The sequence below is a fragment of the Nannobrachium achirus genome (assembly GCF_963921795.1).
Source record: "Nannobrachium achirus genome assembly, chromosome: 4".
Taxonomy (NCBI): Eukaryota; Metazoa; Chordata; class Actinopteri; order Myctophiformes; family Myctophidae; genus Nannobrachium; species Nannobrachium achirus.
Genome location: NC_137813.1, coordinates 25,355,553 through 25,377,363, shown reverse-complemented (window position 1 = coordinate 25,377,363; position 21,811 = coordinate 25,355,553). Strand labels below are relative to the sequence as shown.

The 21,811-nt window shown below is 42.9% G+C and overlaps 1 protein-coding gene across 19 annotated transcripts in view; it reads left to right on the top strand.

The window, feature by feature from the left end:
* Positions 1-21,811, top strand: part of mapk8ip3 (mitogen-activated protein kinase 8 interacting protein 3) — a gene marked incomplete at its 3' end in the record, with an annotated part of 53,573 nt that overhangs the window by 22,363 nt on the left and 9,399 nt on the right. For 16 of the 19 annotated variants that reach the window (XM_080724034.1, XM_080724036.1, XM_080724046.1 and 13 more), the window contains 17 exons: positions 1,122-1,240; positions 3,587-3,598; positions 6,557-6,614; positions 7,767-7,919; positions 8,339-8,402; positions 10,603-10,754; positions 12,122-12,178; positions 12,832-13,002; positions 14,636-14,762; positions 16,361-16,411; positions 16,823-16,912; positions 18,151-18,303; positions 18,667-18,832; positions 19,443-19,643; positions 20,291-20,465; positions 20,856-20,975; positions 21,660-21,740. In XM_080724034.1, coding sequence (XP_080580160.1) covers positions 1,122-1,240; positions 3,587-3,598; positions 6,557-6,614; positions 7,767-7,919; positions 8,339-8,402; positions 10,603-10,754; positions 12,122-12,178; positions 12,832-13,002; positions 14,636-14,762; positions 16,361-16,411; positions 16,823-16,912; positions 18,151-18,303; positions 18,667-18,832; positions 19,443-19,643; positions 20,291-20,465; positions 20,856-20,975; positions 21,660-21,740 — 1,950 coding nt within the window. The remainder of the gene's footprint in view (positions 1-1,121; positions 1,241-3,586; positions 3,599-6,556; positions 6,615-7,766; positions 7,920-8,338; positions 8,403-10,602; positions 10,755-12,121; positions 12,179-12,831; positions 13,003-14,635; positions 14,763-16,360; positions 16,412-16,822; positions 16,913-18,150; positions 18,304-18,666; positions 18,833-19,442; positions 19,644-20,290; positions 20,466-20,855; positions 20,976-21,659; positions 21,741-21,811) is intronic. The other 3 variants (XM_080724041.1, XM_080724044.1, XM_080724040.1) reach the window with 1 other exon arrangement.

The window sequence follows — 21,811 nt, the reverse complement described above, 5'->3', positions numbered from 1 at the left end:
TCCATTGTAGATGCAAAATAGTTACCCATCAAGAGCTAACTATTACATTCAAATAAATGAATGATGAATACAGTTGATCCCATGGCCTGGAGGAACGGACCGTAGCCCTGACAACAGGCTGAAGTTGAGTTGAACAGAAGTGGTATAAAAACGTGAATAAATAGCTTGAATTTGGGAAAAATGGAAATCGGGCTCCGTCATCGTCTGTATAATGATAATGGCCAATGCCATGTGAAAATTGGGATCAGTTGCTGAAGAGAGAAAGGTGGAAATGCATATTCTGACTGACTGACCTACTGACTGACCTACTGACTGACCTCCCTAATTATAGAATGGATATGTCAAAATCGTCTAGGAAGGATGGTGTGAGTCATGCTGGCAGTGATGACCTGCCTCGGACCCTGCTTGCATCTAATCTGTCGGTAGATAATGCCGGTCTTATATAAGGGTAATTTGTGTACGGTGTGATGTCATACTGATGTCAGCAGCTATGTCTCTATATATGGAGTTATATGTTGTTTGTGTCCAAATATGGGGCTTGTGAGGTCAGACTTAGTGAGATTCGTCGGTTATCTCCATATATGGAGGGATGTGTTGGTTATCTCCATATCTGGAGATTCAACCTTCAACGATTTTGACATCTTGTTACTAATCTGTCGGTAGATAATGCCGGTCTTATATAAGGGTCATTTGTGTACAGTGTGATGTCACACCGTACACATAAGCGAGATAAGCGACCAACGGTCGCTTATCTCCCGATTAGGGAGTCTTACTGGTTATAATGTTGTTCTGTGTCCAGGCCAGTCTGTGATGTCATCTCCAAATTTGGGCACTGTAGTCAGTGATGTCAGTTGGGCTTTGTTGATGTCAGTTGGGCATTGTTACCATGGTGGCGACACTGCTTAGTAGCAGTGATGTCAGCATGCAGACAGAGGTCAGACGACGGACGGTTTTTTACTTGAGTTGTGTCACATAAAAATTGGTCCGTGAGTGACCCACAAATGGGTCCACGACCCACGGTTTGGGAACCAGTGAGCTACAGCAGTTATGAGGTATCCAACCCCCGACAGAGAGGAGACATGACAGTAGAGCAGCAAGTCATCATGGTCCATGTGTTTCAGTCCCTCCCAGGGCATCGTGAACGAGGCCTTTGGCATCAACACCGACTCTCTGTACCACGAGATCAAGGACGCCAAGTCGGACATCATCGGAGATGTGGACGCGGGAGCCGAGCTTCTAGGTACAGACTGCGCCTTGACTTGTGTTGTGTTGTGTGCGTATTGGAAATACTAACCATTTAACCCTAGCATCCATATTCTGAGAACTTTACCCAAAAATAGCCGATCTACAAGCTCACAACGCCTTGCAGCGCGAGGCGTTGTGAGCTTGTAGATTGGCTATTTTTTGGCAAAGAGCTTTGGTGTAGAGGGAAAAAAGAGCTAATTACAGAGTTAAAAGTCAAGTTTATTAAGTATTGACAGTTCAAGTGGTTAAATATCTGAAAACACAAATTGACATGAATCCAAAATACACTGATGATTGTGCTGTCAAACAATGAAACTATATCCCAAACGCTCTATAGCAATGATTAATATGAGAACATGGTGATTTAACCTTCAAAAAGAAGAAGAAAAAAGTTTTGTTTTAACCAAGAAATATAAAAAAAAAAAATGGTCCTTAAATTGTCACTTTAGAAATGTTCAGTGTTGATTTGTTTACTGTTGAGTGAGAAAACAATGTTGCGAAAAAAGAAGAAAAAAAAAAGGTTCCCACAGGTTGAGAACCATCATTAGTTTCTGGTCATGGTACTGTAGTAGTGTTGAAGTGGAGGAAGGGAGGTAGGGAAGGGCAGCTTGCCAAAGGCATTGAAACAGCTGAAGCCTGTGTTTGTTTTATGTTGCATTACGTGGTGGCGGGCCGGGTGTCACATGATGTCAGGCTATGTACACTGGATTCGACCTTTGACCCCTGCATGGCCCAGGCGGGACAGATAATGTCCCATCATATCCCAGCAGCAGCAGCAGCACATGTCATCCTTCCATTGCACAGCTCCTGCCGTGGTGGCTGCACCTCCCCAACCTCCCCCACACCCGGCTTCATGGTGGCTGCACCTTCCCAACAGGGATGGGACGATGATCATTATTATTGTTTATCGTGATAAAAAAAACACTTGCAATAATCATATTGTGGAGATTTTTATTTATCGTGACCTTATCCTCCGCCACTGGGATCACTTCACCTTTTATTTGCTGAGCTATTTGATATATATCCGGTACCACTCTCTACCAAATCTCTTTGCCAAACAATAGCAGATCTAAAAGCTCATAACGCTTTGCAACGCCCCAGGATAATGGATGTTGGGGATATTTTGATTATCGCGATAATATCGTAAATCGCAATTTCTTTGGTCACAATAATAATCGTGACATGAAATGTTCATATCGTCCCATGCCTACTCCGCAACCTCCCGCCTCCTGTAGATGGATTCCCCCCGTATTGTCAACGGACCGCAGCTGCCTGACACAGAACTCGTCTAAAAGATTTTGAGATTCAGTAGGATTCATCTCACCTTTGAACCCTTGGTTATTATTATTGTGTATATATATATTTTTTTTCATATTGTTTCAGTGTTATGGGTTTTCAATTCAATGTTAAACTGGATTTTCTCTTCACTTATTCTAGAGGTAATAATATAATTTATGTCTTGTAATAATAGGTCACGTTCATTGCAACAAATTGTGAAGGGGAAGTGGGTGTTGTTTCTTTATGTTGCTGCCTCTGAATGGGTTTGGTTCAGTTTGTGGGGCAGAATGAAATCTAGGAAGCAATGAAAGGAAAGGAAAGGAAGTGCTTGGACGCCGGAGATGCGCCATGACGCTCATGGATGAGCAAACTCGCACCGGATGTTCAATGAACTATATGGCAGTGAATGTAGCCTGCTGGACCAGCTCATGAACAAACAATATTTTTGAATGATTGCGACCTTTGTCATATAATCGGTTCAGGAATATAAAATGATACATATCACTGGTTGTTTTACAATCACTTGCTTTTCGATGAGAACTGTACATAATTGAGACATCTAAACAGCGGCAGGTATTGTTTGTGTCTAGGAGGAGATATTGCAAGATTTGGTTGTCAGACAGGTAATGGTATACAGTCTTGCGATACTTGGCATGTTCAGAAACGTTCTTTTTGCTCTTTTGATACCTCTATAAAACTATTCAGTGTACACATCGAAAAGTAACACATCAGAAAACAATGTGTGATATGTCTTCTTTTATTAGCCTGAGCCGAGTATTTTATAAAGTTCTCTATTTCAGAAATAGTGTTTGTTGATAAGCTGTCCAGCCGATGTTATTTCACCGAACTTCCGATGTGAGTTCGCCACCCAGTGCGACAAATCTGCCGGCTGGAATTGCAGGGTAGCGAAAATTACTTTAGCGACCTTTCCTTTCTTTGTTTACCCCTAGAATGAAATAAGGAAGTACAATTTGACACGCCCTTTCGTTCATCTGTTAACCTCTCACTCGTTTTGTTCTTTTTGTCCTTTGTTTTTGTACACGTCTGCCGCAAACACCAATAGGGGAGTTCTCAGGTGTGTATCTGAACCCGGATTGGTTGGTATCCCTCTCTGTCACACCCATTCGCACTGTTGATGACCTCTCCTTGCTCTTTTTAAAACGTTGTGTCTGGAGTGTGTAGATCAGTGGTTCTCAAACTTTTTGTCCGCTTGTAACTCTTGAGAGTGTACGAATGGAACCAAATAGACCAGTACGCTCTCAGAGTTACAGACCTGGCTGCAAGGGTTCCATTTGGAACCCCCTCCAGGAACCCTGAGGGTCCCTGGACCCCAATTTTGAGAACCACTGGTGTAGATATTTATCAATAACTGATTGCTATCAACTACTTATAACCTATGCTTTATTAGATACCTCCCAAAACACCTTATGGTATTAAAATAAAGAAAATCAGGAGGTTATCTTTTGAAAAAATAAACACATTTTAGAACCAATTTGCTCATGAATATCCACTCCTTGATTTGAACGAGCCCCCAATTATCGATTAGATTTGATTGGACAGCTCTATTAATATACAGTAGTTACCAGTGGTGGAGAAAGTACTCAAATGTTTTACTTAAGTGAAAGTATCAGTGTGATATATACTCAGTAAATGTCTGGAATTCTAAATTTAGACAGGATTGGCATCAAAATGTAGAAGTACTCAGTATGCAGTGTCCCATTTCACAAGTTTTCAAATGTATACAAAATATTTTGAAATACAAGCTCATAAAGAGATGCATTGCAAGCTTGTAGCTTGGCTATTTTAAAATTGCCAAAATGTGTATAAGTGGTTACTGCATGATTTGTAATAATAATCAAAATCTACAAAGTAAATATTAACTATGAGTTTTAAAATAATTGTAGTGGAGTAAAATGCACAATGAGATGTAGTGGAGTAGAATAAAACTACAGAAACGTAAATACACTTTACACCACTGGTAGTTACATTCTTGGAGATTGCTTTCACCGTCTGTTAACAAGTGCTTACTCGCGTTCTTCTCTCCCATTCCTGCCCTTCTCTGCATCCTTTCAACCTTCTTTCTTTCCTCTCTCATCCTCCCCGTCTCTTTCCTCTCTCCTCCTCCCCGTCTCTTTGGCAGTCCGTGATGATTTTTTCGGTAAGGTGTCCCTTTGCCTTAATTAACAGCCTTCATCCTATTGGTGGTTCATACATGACGGTGTCACTTCCTGGCATGTGCCCCTCGCTTTGATGTCACAAAACCTCCCTGCTGCCCGTCAACTGCTTATGTTTTTTATTTTATTTTTTGTTATTTAATCTTTATATCAACCCTAGCAGTGTTCCATCTCCCCGTGCACTGGTTCACTCCGTGTAGAGAGCTCCTCAGGGGTTATCAATATGTCCGTACACGGACAAATGTGTCCGTGGCAAAGACTTGGTCTTGACTGTGGCCAATTTTAGATTTTCTTTTTACACACCATTATCATGTTCTTATTTTGATCATAAGACCCAATTACTGAATGTCAAGTCTCCAGGCTTTCTTCAGAATATGTATGACAATGATTTGCTATGACACTATGGCATAGGCAGGCAAATTAGGAGTCCACTAGTGCTAGTGGTTCTCAAATGTTTTATTTGTGGGTCCATTTGGTTCCATTTGTACACTCTCAGAGTTACATACCTGTTATGTTCATTCAGGGCTAGTTCTTTATGTGTCTCTGGTAATATTTTTGTCTACTCATTTTGTATGTCCGTGGCAAAAACGTACTTACTGTACTACTTACTACAAAAATGTCCACCACAAGACAGCATGGTGATGACCCCTGGAGCTCCTCTTTTATTTAAGGCACCTTGTAGAGGTAGGCAAAGTGTTAGAGAAATTAATTCATTTACAAAGATCATCTGTGGTGACCTAGTGTAAAGAAACATATTATTTAAACAGAAAGAAACCTGACCTGTAAAATATCTAGAGGGGAATACAGAAATCTTTAGAAGGAGCATAACCTTAGTTGAATTAATTGTTTCAGTTGAAATCTTTTGTGCAGTCGAGTCAAGTGATAAACATAAAAAACTGTTACTGTCTCAAAGGGCTTCACTGGCCCACCTTTAACAAAGGAAACAAACACCCCTTGTCCTTAGATCCTCAATTGGGCAACCATTGTAATAGAATGTGCCAGGCACATTCTATTATGTTTAAAAACAGGTGCTAGATTAAAAAATAAATACAATAGTTTACAAGGTCGAACAAAAAGATCCTTGCTACAAGTACTATGTCCTATTTGAGGGACCGTTACATCAATGATGTTTCGATGTCACTGCTGCAATAAAAGTCCTTCAAATGGGAGTTAGGATCAAGTAGGCCTTTAGAACTTTGGCAATCTGTCATTTAGCTATATCCCTTGTCTTATCTGACCTGTTTAGTCAACTGCACATGAAGACCTTATTCAAATATGGTGCAATAAATATTTGCAAATCAGTATTTGCAACACTGGCAAGCTACTGTGTGGAGGTAAAGGTTCATATTATATAATATTCGTCATATTTATTTTGGGGGCGACTGTAGCTGAGCGGCCGTGGGTGATTGGGAAGAGGGTAAAGTTCTACAAATCAATCATCTATCATCTAGCATCTGTCTAAACACCATGCCATCTAAATAACATACTGTATTTAGATGCTATATCTGCCTTACATGAGCTTCATCACTAACATTTTCTGCATGGGAGTATAAATTAAGCATGTGTGTCAATCCATCTTCATTTGTTTTGTTTTAAGCTTATATGTGTCCAGCTTACAATACTCCAATTGCATATTGTTTCTTATTGAAGTATAAAAGATAACAGGGTAGTAAAATAGATAAAGAACAATGATACAAGAAAAAGATTGACGTCTTAATAACATGTTGTGCTGTGAGGACTCCTCACAAGTACGTTTCATTTTGTTTTAATAGGGGATTGAACACATACTGTAGAAATAGATTTCACCACATTTTCTTACCTGTGATGATGAGATGAGATGATTGTTTTTAATGTTGCAGGAATGGGGAAGGAGGTGGAAAACCTTTTGACAGAGAACAAACAACTACTGGAAACCAAGTAAGAGATTGGCAGACAGAGGAAATGACATGTATATTAAAAAGAATAATTCAGTTTATACTCTGTAATGTCATGGTGTATGATGGTGTTGCTTGCCGGCAAAAATAAACAAACAACTGATTTGTTAGGGTTTCTTAGGGACTCCTGCTCAACCATATTAACTAATTTACTGTAACAGGCGAGGAACCCGAAGATTTCTCTATGTCTTTCACTGCCAGGCTTCTCTTACCTTTTAACGTGGGCGCTAGAGTTTCCATTGTGTGCGATCGGACACAGACTATGCATCTGTGTGCGGGTATTCCATCAGCTTCAAAAATCCAGAAACATTGAAAATCCGTCCAGCGGTTGTGTTTTTGTAAGCCGTGTTGTTTACACAGAAAGCTAATGGCCGTTATAGAGGCTGGATCATCCTGCTTCCGGTTTCGGACGGAAGTTAATCGTCTCTATAATGGGTCCGTGTTGAAACCGATCGCGGAGGATTAGTTCCGGCCTATTTTAGTTTCGCTCCGATAAAAACATTTTTTTTAAATTAAAGCTTATTAAATCTTCGGGTTCCGCGGGCCTGGCGGAGAGGCACTTCAAAGGGTTTTTTTTGGCAACAGATGAGTTAACCACCTGAAGTGGTCTTAGATTAGGCGTAGTTCCATTTGATGCAGAAACACACAATTGCCCTGATGCAAGTTACATTAACGAGTGTCAACAAGCGTCAGCTGGACACACACCTGCCCTCTGCTGTGCTCAACTGGAAGCGGCCTGAGAATTTTTTTTATTTTCTCTAGCCTAAACTAAAGGCATTGAATATGACTGAAGACGTGATGGTGGTCCAGGGAGGTGGCTCTGTATCGTGTACAATTGTCAGTCACTCATATTTGAGTGACTCAGTATCTGGCGAAAATTTTACTATTTCAGCGGCAGTAACATTAGCGTTTTCTCGCCGTCAGTTGATTTTTCATATCCATATGAGCCAAACCACCAGGATCATTGTTTATTTTTCTTATTTTACACTAAAAAAGTCTATGGAATTCAGAATGGGGCCCAGGATGTGTAAATTACATCAGACTTCTGTAACGCAGTTTTGACATGAATGGATTGTTTTCTTCCAACACCCCTATGACCAACGCCTCTTCCTCCATCACCTCCCCCCTCTGGCAGAAATGCCCTGAACATCGTGAAGAACGACCTGATTGCCAAAGTGGACGAGCTGTCCGGGGAGCAGGAGGTGTTGAGGGAGGAGCTGGAGGCTGTGAGACTGTCCAAGAACAAAGTGGACACCAGGGTCAAGGAGCTGGAGGAGGAGATCAAGAGGTGAGGGGTGACCAGAGGTGGGATGGGACGATATGTAAATCTCATATCACGATTATTGTGACCAAAGAAATCGCGATTTACAATATTATCGCGATAATCAACATATCCCCAACATCCATTATCCTGGGGCGGAACATTTCCCCCCCCAAAAAAATGGCATAGAGATTTGGTAGAGAGTGAAAAAAGACTGTATGTGTGTCAAATACTGTGAAAATAGCCCAATCATTTTGAGCTTGTAGATCGGCTAGTTTTCCTTTTTGCATAAAACAAAAACTGGGCAACCACAGTGTCCGCGCGCTCACACGCACGCACTCACGCACGCACTCACGCATGCACGCACGCACGCACGCACGCACTCACGCATGCACGCATGTGTTCTCACTCTCTCTTGAATGTCTCTTTGCTTTGGGTTTTTGCAGGTTGAGAGCAGAGGCTCTGGCTCTGGGAGCATCTCAGGACTCCAAGGATGAAGGAGGCGACGACGTGAGTATTTCATCCTAAATGTCACGCCGCGAGGGCGTGACCCGATGTGGCTACGGGGGAGGGAGGAGCCATGAGGCAGACACTGCATTCTAACAGCGGGCGACAGTCGGACGTATTTTCCGGAAGTGCGTTATTTGTCAACAATAGGCCACAATAACCTACCTGACCTGGCGGAGACCTGGGCTCCGAGGAGCACTTTTTCTAGTGTTCTATATCTTCGTCTCCTATGAGTCTTTCTCTCATAGGAGGGCTGTGGACACTTCAGAAACCCGCCTACCTGTGATATCATCATTACGCATTATTTCAAACAAGAGTTCACATTTCGTATTTAGATTATTATGAACGTGAGATCAATACCTTCTATCATAGGATGCTAACTTACCAGGAATAGAAAGCCTGCTGTTTCTACTAGCTTGGATTCCCCATCAATGGTATCCCTGGTGGACCGGGATTCTGAAGTGTCCACAGCCCTCCTCTGAGACACAGACGGGTTAAGCCTCGAACAGAGCCGGGTCCGCGGTGTAGTGCGGTGTAGTCTTTTTGAGCGTTAACGTTGTAGTTTTATGACTCAAAAAGACTACACCGCAACACCGCGGACCCGACTCTATTCGAGGCTTTAGACAGAAATGGTACCATATTATAATGAACACCAGTGAGAACCGTTATGTGAAGATAGGTTGAAAATGGGTGAAGTCGTCCTTAAGTAAACGTTTGAGTACTTTTTCCACTACAGCATGTGATACTGAAGCCTAATTCATGTCCATTTGCACGACGATGTTGTGCGCCAAAAAGAGACCAGATCAGAATGCCTTTTGGTTGTGGTGATCTCATGATGATTGGCTATTTTTGGACGCTTGACACCGCTATGCGACTAAGTATAAATCGGCTTACAATCCAGTGGCTAATTCCACAATGGGGGCAATCATGGGAACACCGTCTAGCTACATGCATGATGAAGCAGAGCTTAAAAGCTGCAGTGGAATTTGGAGACATCAACTAGCCCAAGACAACAAAAAAAGTAAAGCTAAATTCAATGATGATGAAATGGAATCAGTAGCAGAACAGCAAAGCAATTTGGGGAGGGACGCGGTGCAATTCCAGCTTATGAGAAATTGAATTTGGGGCTACTATTGCACATAAAACTAGGAGTCACAAAACAGATAAAACAAAAAGAGATGTCAACTTACTCAGGACAATGATTCGGTGCTTTGCAGCAAAATGAGCTTTTCATTGTGTGTGGAAATGTGTTGATGAAAACTGTTTGTTGGCAGTAAATGTCATCATTGGATGTGGGAAACATCGTCTCTGTCGGGTGGAAACCTCAAAACTCTTTTCAGGATTCAAATTAAAGAATAGTACAAGGAGCATATGCACACGCTCAGAACGTGGTGCAAAGAGCTTGTGGATCTGCTGTTTACGATGCTTTTTTTTGTCGTATGATCAAAAAAGGCGGTGATTTAAGAAGAAAAACACAAGAAGTTACAATATGGGGATAAGAGGTTTCTGCTTGACAGCTTGTGCCCCATGAAAGTGCATTCACCTCAGCCAGAGTTGCAAGGAGCTTAAAGTCATGTTTTGATTTCTTAGAGGAATTATTGTGTGATTTGCGTTTTGCTTATTTCTTGGTTCACTTCCTGTGTCTTTGAGAACTATCGGGCTATCTGTGACTCCTTGATGCAAAGGTAAAAAAAAAAAAAAACCTAACCCTAGCACACAAATTTAACATAAAAACTTTAAAGCTATAACAAAAACAATGTTTCACAGAATTCACTAAACAATTCACATAATATCTCATTTCAACAGTCATCTCCATCGTGAGCTTCCTCCCTTCCTTTTTAATACATAGCGTGTCTGTGCTAATTTGCAGCTGCTTTTTAAAGGTAGAGAAACTGACCCTCTAAAAACTGTGTGAGCCTTAGTGAATCCAGTTAGAATGCTTAACCCATTTAGACCTAGAATTATTTAATGCTATAACTACTGAAAAATAGCAGATATACAAGCTCCCAGCATGGCACCGAGTGCCACGCTGCGAGCTTGTAGATCTTCTTTTTTTGAAAAATTGTGTTAAGAATTGATCTGCCACCCACAAATGGGTCCCGAGACCCAGTGCTGTACTGCCATCCCCTGATGCCCCCGAATGGCGCTGTCCCTGCTGTCTGTCTCCTCCTCCTCCGTCCCTCCCTCCCCTCCCTCTGCTCAGTACTCGTCCCCCATGCAGGACGGGGACATGACCATGACCCAGAGGAGGCGCTTCACCAGGGTGGAGATGGCCCGCGTCCTCATGGAGAGGAACCAGTACAAGGAGAGGCTGATGGAGCTGCAGGAGGCCGTGCGATGGACGGAGATGATCAGGTCAGATGTCAGTGGTGGTGGTGGTGGTGGTGTTGAGCTATAGCAGTGCTTCTCAAACTTTGATATTTGGAGCTCTCCCCTTAAGTTAAAGTAGTAGTTCACCCCCAGGGGCGCTGGAACTCCCAAATCCCAAGGGGAGCTGAGCCTGGAGGAGTTCATGCGTGTGGCCGCACGCCAAAAATTCACGTTTTTTTATCCGGTTTTGGGTTATTTTTATTACGGTTTCGGGTGCTTATTCCCCGCACAACGGTGTAACAAGGAGCTATATAGTTACTAGTTATTTTGGCACACAGTGCAACACACAGCACGCATGCACACACACAGTCACTCACGCACACACTACAAAATCGGGTATTATTTTTGTAACAGTTTTCTACAGTTTTTTATTCCCCATATACAACGGTGTTAGTTTGCAACAATGAGCCTATAGACAGTTTCTAGTTCTCAAATAAATAGACTTTGGTGTGCCATAAAAGCGGGATTTAAATTTGACTTCACTTCTGACCGGAAGTGGCAAGGTGACCATGTGATTAGGTCACCATGTGATAATCAAATACCTTTTTTCAACATATTTTATTCCCCAAAGTCAAATACATTATTGTTTTAATATAGCTCTGTGTGTGTATAGGCTTATTTAAAAAAATAAAAAAAATAAAAAGGTTTTTTTTCTCCCCACCACCAGGGGAGCTGCAGCTCCCTCAGCACCCCACTTCCAGCGCCCCTGTTCACCCCAAAATGACTTTTTTTCTCACGCCATGGAGACTAGAAAAAAAAAGCATTTTGGGGGTGAACTACTCCTTTAACCAAATGGATCCTAACGGGTCCATTTGGTTCCATTTGTACATTGTCAAAGTTAAAGACTTGTAAGGGTCAATTTAGACCTAGAGTCCCTGAAATCCACTTTGAGAAACAGTGAGCTATTACTGTAGGTCCATGTCCACAAATTGTGTGAGCATGATCAGCAATTATTTGAGATAATCGCTGTCTTTTTATTTTTCTATATATTTTTTCATAATCGTCGTAATCATTTTCCATGTTGAGTGTTTTCACAATTTTTTTAGGTTAATATTGAATATTTTGTATGTGCGTGCAAAGTTTCACGCAGATGGACAGACGGACGGACAGGGCGGAGACAAACATGGATGAATGTTTGAGAGAAAAGATAAATGATGAAAAGTTGTGTTGTGCCCTTTTTGTTTGCATTTTGTAAATATATATTTTTTTAAATATTGTAAACCAACCAACCGGAACATGGGTCCCAGCCCATATTAGGGTGATATTTAGATGGGTGAATGATGGCTGGATGGATGGGTATCACCAGTCATCCTGTCACCCCTGGACTGACAGCCGTATCTCTCTCCTCTCAGGGCATCTCGGGAGAGTCCACAGCTCCAGGAGAAGAAGAAGTCCACCATCTGGCAGTTGTAAGATTCTGTTTTCTTTTTTTTTTTTTTACTTCTGTTCCGATAATGTAGAGCAGTGGTTCTCACTGTTACATGTCAAGGACCCCCAAATTGATGTGAATTTGGCCCACGGACCCCCATCCGGAATGTATTTGTGCCAGAGACCCCCAGAAGAGACGATTTGTGAAAATAATAATAATAATCAAATTGGGTACCCAAGGACCCCTGGTGTCAGAATCAGTAAAGTGTAAAGCGTAAAAATGAAACCATTTGGACCCGTACGGGTCCATTTGGTTTCACTTCCACACTCTCAAGAGTTACAGATCTATAAGAGTACATTTGTTTGCCAACTCTCCATCATTTAGCCGGGGACCCCCTGGCTGATACTATATCGTCACTGTCGGGCAGAAACCTTGTATCTCCGACTTTCAAATTTGTATGTTTTTTCTATAAAAGTAAGGCCCTGCTTCATCATTACAATACTGTCACACAAGACTATAGTGAAAACAGCACATCGCGATGCGTTGTGTGCTTGTAGATTGTCTGTTTTCACTAGTTTAAATCATTTTTAAAATGATAAATACAAAACGAACGGTTTTGGACATACAAGGTTTCCACCCGACAACGACGATATCTACCTGCCAACCTGTCTGTCTGGTGTGCTCCGTCCGCAGCTTCGCCCGCCTCTTCAGCACGTCGTCCAGCCCTCCGCCGACCAAGCGGCCGTACTACAGCGTTAACATCCACTACAAGTCTCCGTCCCCGGCCGGCTTCCCCCAGAGGCGCAGCCACACCATGTGTCAGATCTCCACCTCCAACCGCACGCTGGAGTTCTTCCCCGAAGAGTGAGTGAGCGGCCCACACGCAAACGCACACATGCACACACACACACACACACGCACGCACGCACGCACACACACACACACACACACACACACACACACACACACACACACACACACACACACACACACACACACACACGCTCTTTCTCTCTCTCTCTCTCTCTCTCTCTCTCTCTCTCTCTCCCTTTTTCTCATGCAGTGTTGATTTTAACAGCAACATTTTGATTTCGTTTTAGTCTTTTGAATAGCATTTAGTTTTGGTCATATTTTAGTCAACTGAAATGTTTTACTTTTAGTCTTAGTTTTATTTTTTTCTTATTTTTAAAAAAAAGATTTAGACAAAATTTTTATATTTTTTCAAAAGTATTTCAGAAATGTTCAATTGTTTTTTAAACTTTCTTCACATTATTTTCATTAATAATAATATATATGAAGTAATACTGAAAATAGACGATCTACAAGCCCTTGAAAGCTTGAAATAATATGTTTTGTCTCCTGCTGAAAGGTTTGTGAACCGCTGCTGTACCTGCATGGTTGCTTGCCATCAGCTTGAGAGGCTGCGGGCGTTTCTTTCTTTTCTGTCACAGACTGCACTGGAATGCACACAGGATCACACAAATTAAAGTTCTCAGTCGCCACGACTGATTTCGGTCATTTGGATTCCATAGAAGCCAGCATGTCTTCTATGCAAGCATGTTGCACAGCGAAAACAGCCAATCTACAAGCTATTTTCTGTCACTATTTCAAGATTAGAGCATTTGAAGTGGTCGAACTAGCAATATGTTCAGAAGCATCTTCCATAAAATCTTAATAATCTTGGATATTTCATAAAGGCATCCTTGTTTTCTTTGGACTCTTGTTGGAATGTTGCATTGACTGTCTATAGACAGTTTGGTGTGGTTAAATACTGAATGACTAAACACCTTCTTTATATAATGCTCCTCTTATTGTTAATAATTATGCAGTTTTTCTTTTTGTTGCTTGGAACGAAAGTAAAGCTTAGCTTTATTTTCCCTCTCTCTCTCTCTCTCTCTCTCTCTCTCTCTCTCTCTCTCTCTCTCTCTGATCAAAATTATTTGAGATAATCGCAATTATCGTCAAAATCGTGTCCATGTTGAAAAGTCTTTCGACATATTTTTAAGCTTTTTACCCAAAATAGTGGAAATAGCAGATCTACAAGCTCACAGCGCGTCGCATCGCGATGCGTTTTGAGCTTGTCGATCTGCTACTTTTGCTATTTTGGAATTGGAATACTGAAAGGTAACAGTTTTGGACATGTTTCCAACCAAAGGAGACGTTGTACTTTTCCACTATAAAAAATTAAATAAGAAATGTACTTTAAAAAATATATATATTCATAATGTTCCTAGTGTTCAACGACAAAAACAACAATTAAATATTTAATAGCTATTATTTGTGTGACAGTTATTAATTGATTATCCATAAATAATGGTGGCAGCCCTACTCTCTCTCTGTCTCTCTCTCTCTCTCTCTCTCTCTCTCTCTCTCTCTCTCTGTCTCACTCGCTGCTGGCTGGCTATGCTGCTAACCGCTTCGCCCTTGTTTCTCTCCCTCCCTCCCTCTCTCTGTTGCTTTGCAGACTGGCCAGTAACAGTGTTGCGTCTCTCCTCAGTGACTCGGCGCTGTCGGCGCGCCGAGAGCAGCGGCGTGAGCAGTACCGGCAGGTCAGAGAGCACATGCGCCGCGATGACGGCATCATGCAGGCCTGCGGCTGGAGCGTGCCGTCTCGCTTCAAACAGGTACTGTATTCCAGTGATTCAAACAAGTACTGTATTCCAGTGATTCAAACAGGTACTGTATTCCAGTGGTTCAAACAGGTAGTGTATTCCAGTGATTCAAACAGGTACTGTATTCCAGTGGTTCAAACAGGTACTGTATTCCAGTGATTCAAACAGGTACTGTATTCCAGTGGTTCAAACAGGTACTGTATTCCAGTGATTCAAACAGGTACTGTATTCCAGTGATTCAAACAGGTACTGTATTCCAGTGATTCAAACAGGTATTGTATTCCAGTGATTCAAACAGGTACTGTATTCCAGTGGTTCAAACAGGTACTGTATTCCAGTGATTCAAACAGGTACTGTATTCCAGTGGTTCAAACAGCTACTGTATTCCAGTGATTCTTCAAACAGGTACTGTATTCCAGTGATTCAAACAGGTACTGTATTCCAGTGATTCTTCAAACAGGTACTGTATTCCAGTGATTCAAACAGGTACTGTATTCCAGTGATTCAAACAGGTACTGTATTCCAGTGATTCTTCAAACAGGTACTGTATTCCAGTGATTCAAACAGGTACTGTATTCCAGTGATTCAAACAGGTACTGTATTCCAGTGATTCTTCAAACAGGTACTGTATTCCAGTGATTCAAACAGGTACTGTATTCCAGTGATTCAAACAGATACTGTATTCCAGTGATTCAAACAGGTATTGTATTCCAGTGATTCAAACAGGTATTGTATTCCAGTGATTCAAACAGGTATTGTATTCCAGTGATTCAAACAGGTACTGTATTCCAGTGATTCAAACAGATACTGTATTCCAGTGATTCAAACAGATACTGTATTCCAGTGGTTCAAACAGTTACTGTATTCCAGTGGTTCAAACAGTTACTGTATTCCAGTGGTTCAAACAGTTACTGTATTCCAGTGGTTCAAACAGGTACTGTATTCCAGTGATTCAAACAGGTAGTGTATTCCAGTGATTCAAACAGCTACTGTATTCCAGTGATTCAAACAGCTACTGTATTCCAGTGGTTCAAACAGGTACTGTATTCCAGTGATTCAAACAGGTAGTGTATTCCAGTGATTCAAACAGCTACTGTATTCCAGTGATTCAAACAGCTACTGTATTCCAGTGGTTCAAACAGATACTGTATTCCAGTGGTTCAAACAGGTACTGTATTCCAGTGATTCAAACAGGTACTGTATTCCAGTGGTTCTTCAAACAGGTACTGTATTCCAGTGATTCAAACAGGTACTGTATACCAGTCGCTCAACGCCTCGCGACGCGAGCAAAAATAGTGGATCTACTGTGTCTCACTATTCATCAACTATTTTCACTATTTGTTTTGGGGCAAAAAGAGAACATGTTTTAAAATGTTCGCCTATAAATGACATTCCCAAATGACTGTAGGGATGGCACGTTGAAAGTGGTTAATAATACATTAATTGTTGCATACAATAAAAGGGGTTCAGAGTTGGGGACAATAGCCTGCACATAAAACAACTGAATTTAAGGTTAAATGTGAACACTAGGGGGAGCCAATTGCCATCCTCTGATGCCTCCGATGAGGCCAGTCAGTGTGCTATAGGCTTTAAACTCTGTTCTCCCACAGACTGCTGGTCAGACGGACAGTGGACAGGACGGTCAGCTGAAGAGACAACAGGCAAGTGAGACACCTGACAGAGTCCCAGCATGCACCTCACCTCGCTATAACAATTCCCTCATAATACGGGGTCGTGGTAGAATCCCTGCTCTGCACTTTGTAAACCTGAGCTGAGCTGGCCCTGTACTTGGTCCTGTCTCGTTTCCCTCTTGCTGAGTCTAATCCAGGGGTCATATCAGCAACCCGTGGCTCTAGAGCCGCATGCAGCTCTTTAGCGCCACCCTAGTGGCTCCCTGGAGCTTTTTCAAAAATGTATGAAAATGTATCGTCACTGTCGGGCAGAAACCTCGTATCTCCAAGTTTCAAATTTGTAGGTTTTTTTTTTCTTTTTCGGAAAGTAAAGCCCTGCTTCATCATACAAGACTGATGCACAAAAGTCTGACATAATGTGTCTCACCTCCCCACTTTTAGACAACCAATGAAAAAGAGGACAACCGCATGAAGAATGTACCTGTTCCTGTCTACTGTCGCCCCCTGGTGGAGAAGGATCCCAACAGGAAGGTAGGAACTAGAACTGGGATAAGCCTGAACTTTACAGACAGCTTTGTGTTCTACCCGAATTGACGTCCGTCCGACCATTTATTATTAATATGCGTCCGACACGGGGCCCGACACCGACGTTTTTATTGTGAAGGCGTGAACGTCGCACACCCCGCAAGTTTTCACATGTGGAAAATAGCCAATCTGCAAGCTCACAATGTGTCGCAGGTGTGATATTTTGTGAGCTTGCAGATCAGCTATTTTCAGCATGCAACGCGTCGTATGACGAAGTATAAGGCAGGCTTTACTTGGGAGATGTGTGTTACTGTTGGACCAGGCGATGCACACACACAGCACTGCCCGACGCAAAATAAACATTTAATGTAATTACAGTAGGTGGGGAATACGTTGGCAATAAGCTATGAGCTTTTTTCTGTGATATGCAGCTCGGCAAATAAAATGTGAATTTATCCCAGTGCATGAGGGAGGACGATAAATTAAATCTCCACGATACTATTATCGTGGAGTGTTTTTTTATCACAATAAGCCATAATAATGATTATGGTCCCATCCCTAGTGCTCGGTGTGCTTTCTATTCCCTCTCTGCTGAGGCCAGGAGGCCAAGGCTGTGATGCTGCAATGCAGTCTTTACGCCAGAATCTTCCTCAGATACATTGTCAAGAAGTCACTGTGTGTGTGTGTGTGTGTGTGTGTGTGTGTGTGTGTGTGTGTGTGTGTGTGTGTGTGTGTGTGTGTGCGTGCGCGTGCGTGTGCTGGAATGTAAGAAACAGACATTGTGTGAGGAACCATTTTATTGGTCCTCCGAGCAAGAGAATTTAGGTTGTTTTATGGTTGGAGCAGATAGGCCTGTCACAATTAGTACATCGTCTAATCGCAATTATTTGACATAATCGCGATTATTTTTCATAATCATCATAATCTTTTCCATGTTAAAATAATTTACATATATTTTTTTAAAGATCTACAAGCTCACAATGCGTCAAGATGCGATATTTTTTCAAGTATAAAGTTGTCAAATATGTCAATAATTTCTGTGTATACTAGGTCATGTGTCATATCTGCCATGTGCAACTTCAAAGCCTACAAGCCAAAAAACACAATTAAAACGTTAAATGTGTGTGTGCGTGTGTGTGTGTGTGTGTGTGTGTGTGTGTGTGTGTGTGTGTGTGTGTGTGTGTGTGTGTGTGTGTGTGTGTGTGTGTGTGTGTGTGTGTGTGTGTGTGCGTGCGTGTGTGTAGTTGTGGTGTGCAGCGGGCGTGGACCTGACAGGGTGGAGGGCCAGTATCCAGGAGCCGACGGCAGCCAAGGCTCTGACCTGTGACCCCCTCCTGCACGGGGACGAAGGAGCTGACACCAAGAGCAGCACCAACAGCTCCCCAGAGAAGAGGAAGGTAGGCTGGGGGTCCTCACACTTCTTCATTAGGCTGGGGGTCCTCACACTTCTTCATGTCAAGGACCACAAAATTGGCCGCGAACCCAGTTTATGTTATCCCATTAAGACCTGGGCAGATTCTACAAAATTCTCACAATGCATCGCGGTGAGCTTGTTTCAAAGAATTTTGAAAACTTGAAATGGGACGTTCTGCAGATAGCACTTTTACTTTCGGTAGAGTGTGATGCCAATACCTTTGTACTTTTACTCAAGTACATTTTGAATTCCAGACTTTTACTTGTTGTAACAGAGTATTTCTACATTGCCGTATTACTTAAGTAAAACATTGGGAGTACTTTTTCCACCCCCGCTCCCTATGCAGTCGAAGGAGCTCCAGGAGACGGACGCCATGAGCAGCAGGGTGTGGATCCTGACCAGCACGCACTCCGCCAGCAAGGTGGTGATCATCGACGCCAACCAGCCGGGCTCGCTGGTCGACCAGTTCAACGTGTGCAACGCCCACGTGCTCTGCATCTCCAGCGTGCCAGGTGGGTGAGACCCATCAACTATAGGGATGGGACCGTAGTCGTTATTATCGTTTATCGTGATAAAAAAAACAATCCCGGGGCGCCCGCTGGCCTGGTGGTCGGGGCGCGTGCCACATGCTGGGCTGTGGTGCCTGCTGGCGTCGCCGGTTCGATTCCCGGTCCGGAGGGACTTTGCCGCGTGTCGTTCCCCGTCTCTCTCTCCGTTTCCTGTCGGTCTGCTGTCCTATCAAATGGGGGCATGGAAAGCACAGAAACAGATCTTAAAAAAAAAAAAAAAAAAAAACAATCCCGATAATCGTATCTAGGAGATTCAAATACATCGTGAAATTATCCTCCGTCATGCACTGGGATCAATTCACCTTTTATTTGCCGAGCTGCATATCCGGTACCATTTCAAACCTCTATAATTTGTCAAACTGACCTGGAAATAACGTACTTGATGCAGTCTTTTTTTTCCACTTTCTACCAAATCTCTAAAAAATTAAAAAATAGCTGATCTCAGGCATGCAAACTTGTAGCTTTTCGGGGAAAATCGCCGTTTTGAGTCCAAATTGGTCATTTGTGTGAATCGCTCAGATCCATGTTGATGTTTCTTTCCCTGTCGTTCCAGCTGCCAGTGAGAGTGACTACCCGGCCGGGGAGATCGTACTGGACCCGGGCGACGGCACCGGCGTCGGGGGAGGAGAGGAGACGGCGGGCGTGGAGGGCATGCTGGCGGGCATCACCCTGGTGGGCTGCGCCACCAACTGCAGCGTGGCACGGAGCAACTGCTCCTCGCGCACCGACACCCCCATACTGGACAAGGGACAAGGTGAGCCTCCCGCCCGGAAGAGTTACTTATGATCTCGGTCCGGTTTGTCAGCTGCTTGCCTCTTTGTTTGATGTTTAACAATCTTACAGGTTAAATGGCTGCATGCTGTATCGCGACATGGAGATGACAGAACATGTGGGCAATGTTCCCTGGATCACTCAAAGCTGCCCTACAAAGCTTCAGACTAAGCTTCCTGAAGCTTGAGTCTGACATTGGCTCCATTTGTAAGGGATTACAAAGGGGAGGAGATTGTTGGGAGGGGTTGGTGTTGGACTGACGGACCCTCGCACGCCTGTTTCTGCATGTGGGAGAGTCTGCACAGCACTGTGTTCAGAGAGTGAACATGTACATACTTTACTGTTGTTCTTAAGATTAAATCCAAAAACAAACTATCAAAAAGTAAACAGACCTGCTTGTGCATGCTTGAGCTGCACAGATTTAGAGTCTATAAGTGTTCCGTGTTCCTAAACAAAGCACTTGAGTAACTCTATATCAGTGGTTCTCAAAGTGGATTCCAGGGACTAACGGGTCCATTTGGTTCCATTTGTATACTGTCAGAGTTAAGGGAAGACCTTGACATTTAAAAGTTTGAGAACCACTGCTCTGTATCACTTTCAGCCATGCATTGTTTTCATGTTTTCCTGCAGGAGCGATGAACGGCAAGCTCCACCCTGCCCAGTCGGCAGAGGAAGCCACGGAGGCCACCGAGGTGACGGTGCCTGAAGCGCCCGCAGCCGGCCACGCGGCCACCGGACCTCCGGGACACTTCACCGAACACGTCTTCACCGACCCCCAGCCTCGGCCCGCCGACGCCACCGAGAGGTAGGAGGGAAGGGACCTAACGGTAACAGGTCAGGAAGGCACTGGGGACATCCACGCACCTAGATGTAAATTGGCTATTTTGTCCAAAATGTTTAACACTTTGAGTGCCCACATTTTGCCATAACTGCTGTAGATTAGCAGCCAAGGCTTTTTCCTATTGTATTTACCTGATTGTCGGAGGCTTCGTGCACGCGGCACGTGCCTTGTGTGCGTGCAGGTTTCGATTTAAAGCAGATTGAATCGGTGGAAGAAATCCTTTGGTGGTACAAACAGTGGCAGTCTCATCAATTATAGGGCTTTAATTTACGGGGGGAAAGAAAACCCCACTATAAAGAGTATGGAGATAGGAGGTTTCATGGCGGTTTTGGTTTGATTCATATGTCCTGACAGAAGCACAGGTCAGTCCAAAGAGGAGACGTCGGCGGCCCCCGAGTCTGAGGAGGGAGGCGAAGAGGCCAAGAATGTCACCAGCGTGGCCCCCACCATGTGGCTGGGAGCTCAGAACGGATGGTGAGTAGCAGTAGGGGTAAAAGTAGTACTCAAACTTTTTATTTCATTCATTAAAAATATCAATACTGCAATGTAGAAACACCTTGTCCATAATTAGAAATGTACGTGAGTAAAGGTACAAAAGTACTCTTTTATAGGGGTCCTTGCAAATAAAACATTTGAGTACCGCTATTGATTTGTAGTGGATTCAGTGTCATACATTGTATGATGAAAACATGGACACTTGACATCCAATAAATTGGTCTCATGATCAAAATAAGAACATTATAATGGTGTGTAAACTTTTCCACAGACACATTTGTCTGTGTACTGACATATCGATGACCCATGCTAGAGGTGCTCTACTCCACCGACTACCAAACACTGGGTCGGGACCCATTTGTGTGAGAGAAAAATAAATCATGAATTAAAAAATATATATTTTATTACTTTTCAGTAATTTCATGAAGAAATCATTAAAATTCAAATAAATTCCATGAATTAGAAAACAAATGTTCAAGAAGTAGTGAAATAAAATAGGCGATTGGCTATTTTCACTAGTTTGGGTCCCGAGCTAAACGGTTTGGGAACCACTGCTCCACTCCACCAACATGGGCGGGCGTAGAAGTAAAAGTATTGAAAATTGTAAATACAGAAGAAAGTAAAAAATGACTTGCACTAAACTGACTGTATCCCCTCTCAAAGGCTGTACGTGCACTCTGCAGTCGGCAACTGGAAGAAGTGTCTCCACTCTATCAAACTGAAGGATTCTGTCCTCAGTCTTGTGTAAGTAAACCGTGCGTGCGTGCGTGCGTGCGTGCGTGCCGTGCCATGCCATGCCGTGCATTCATGGAAGC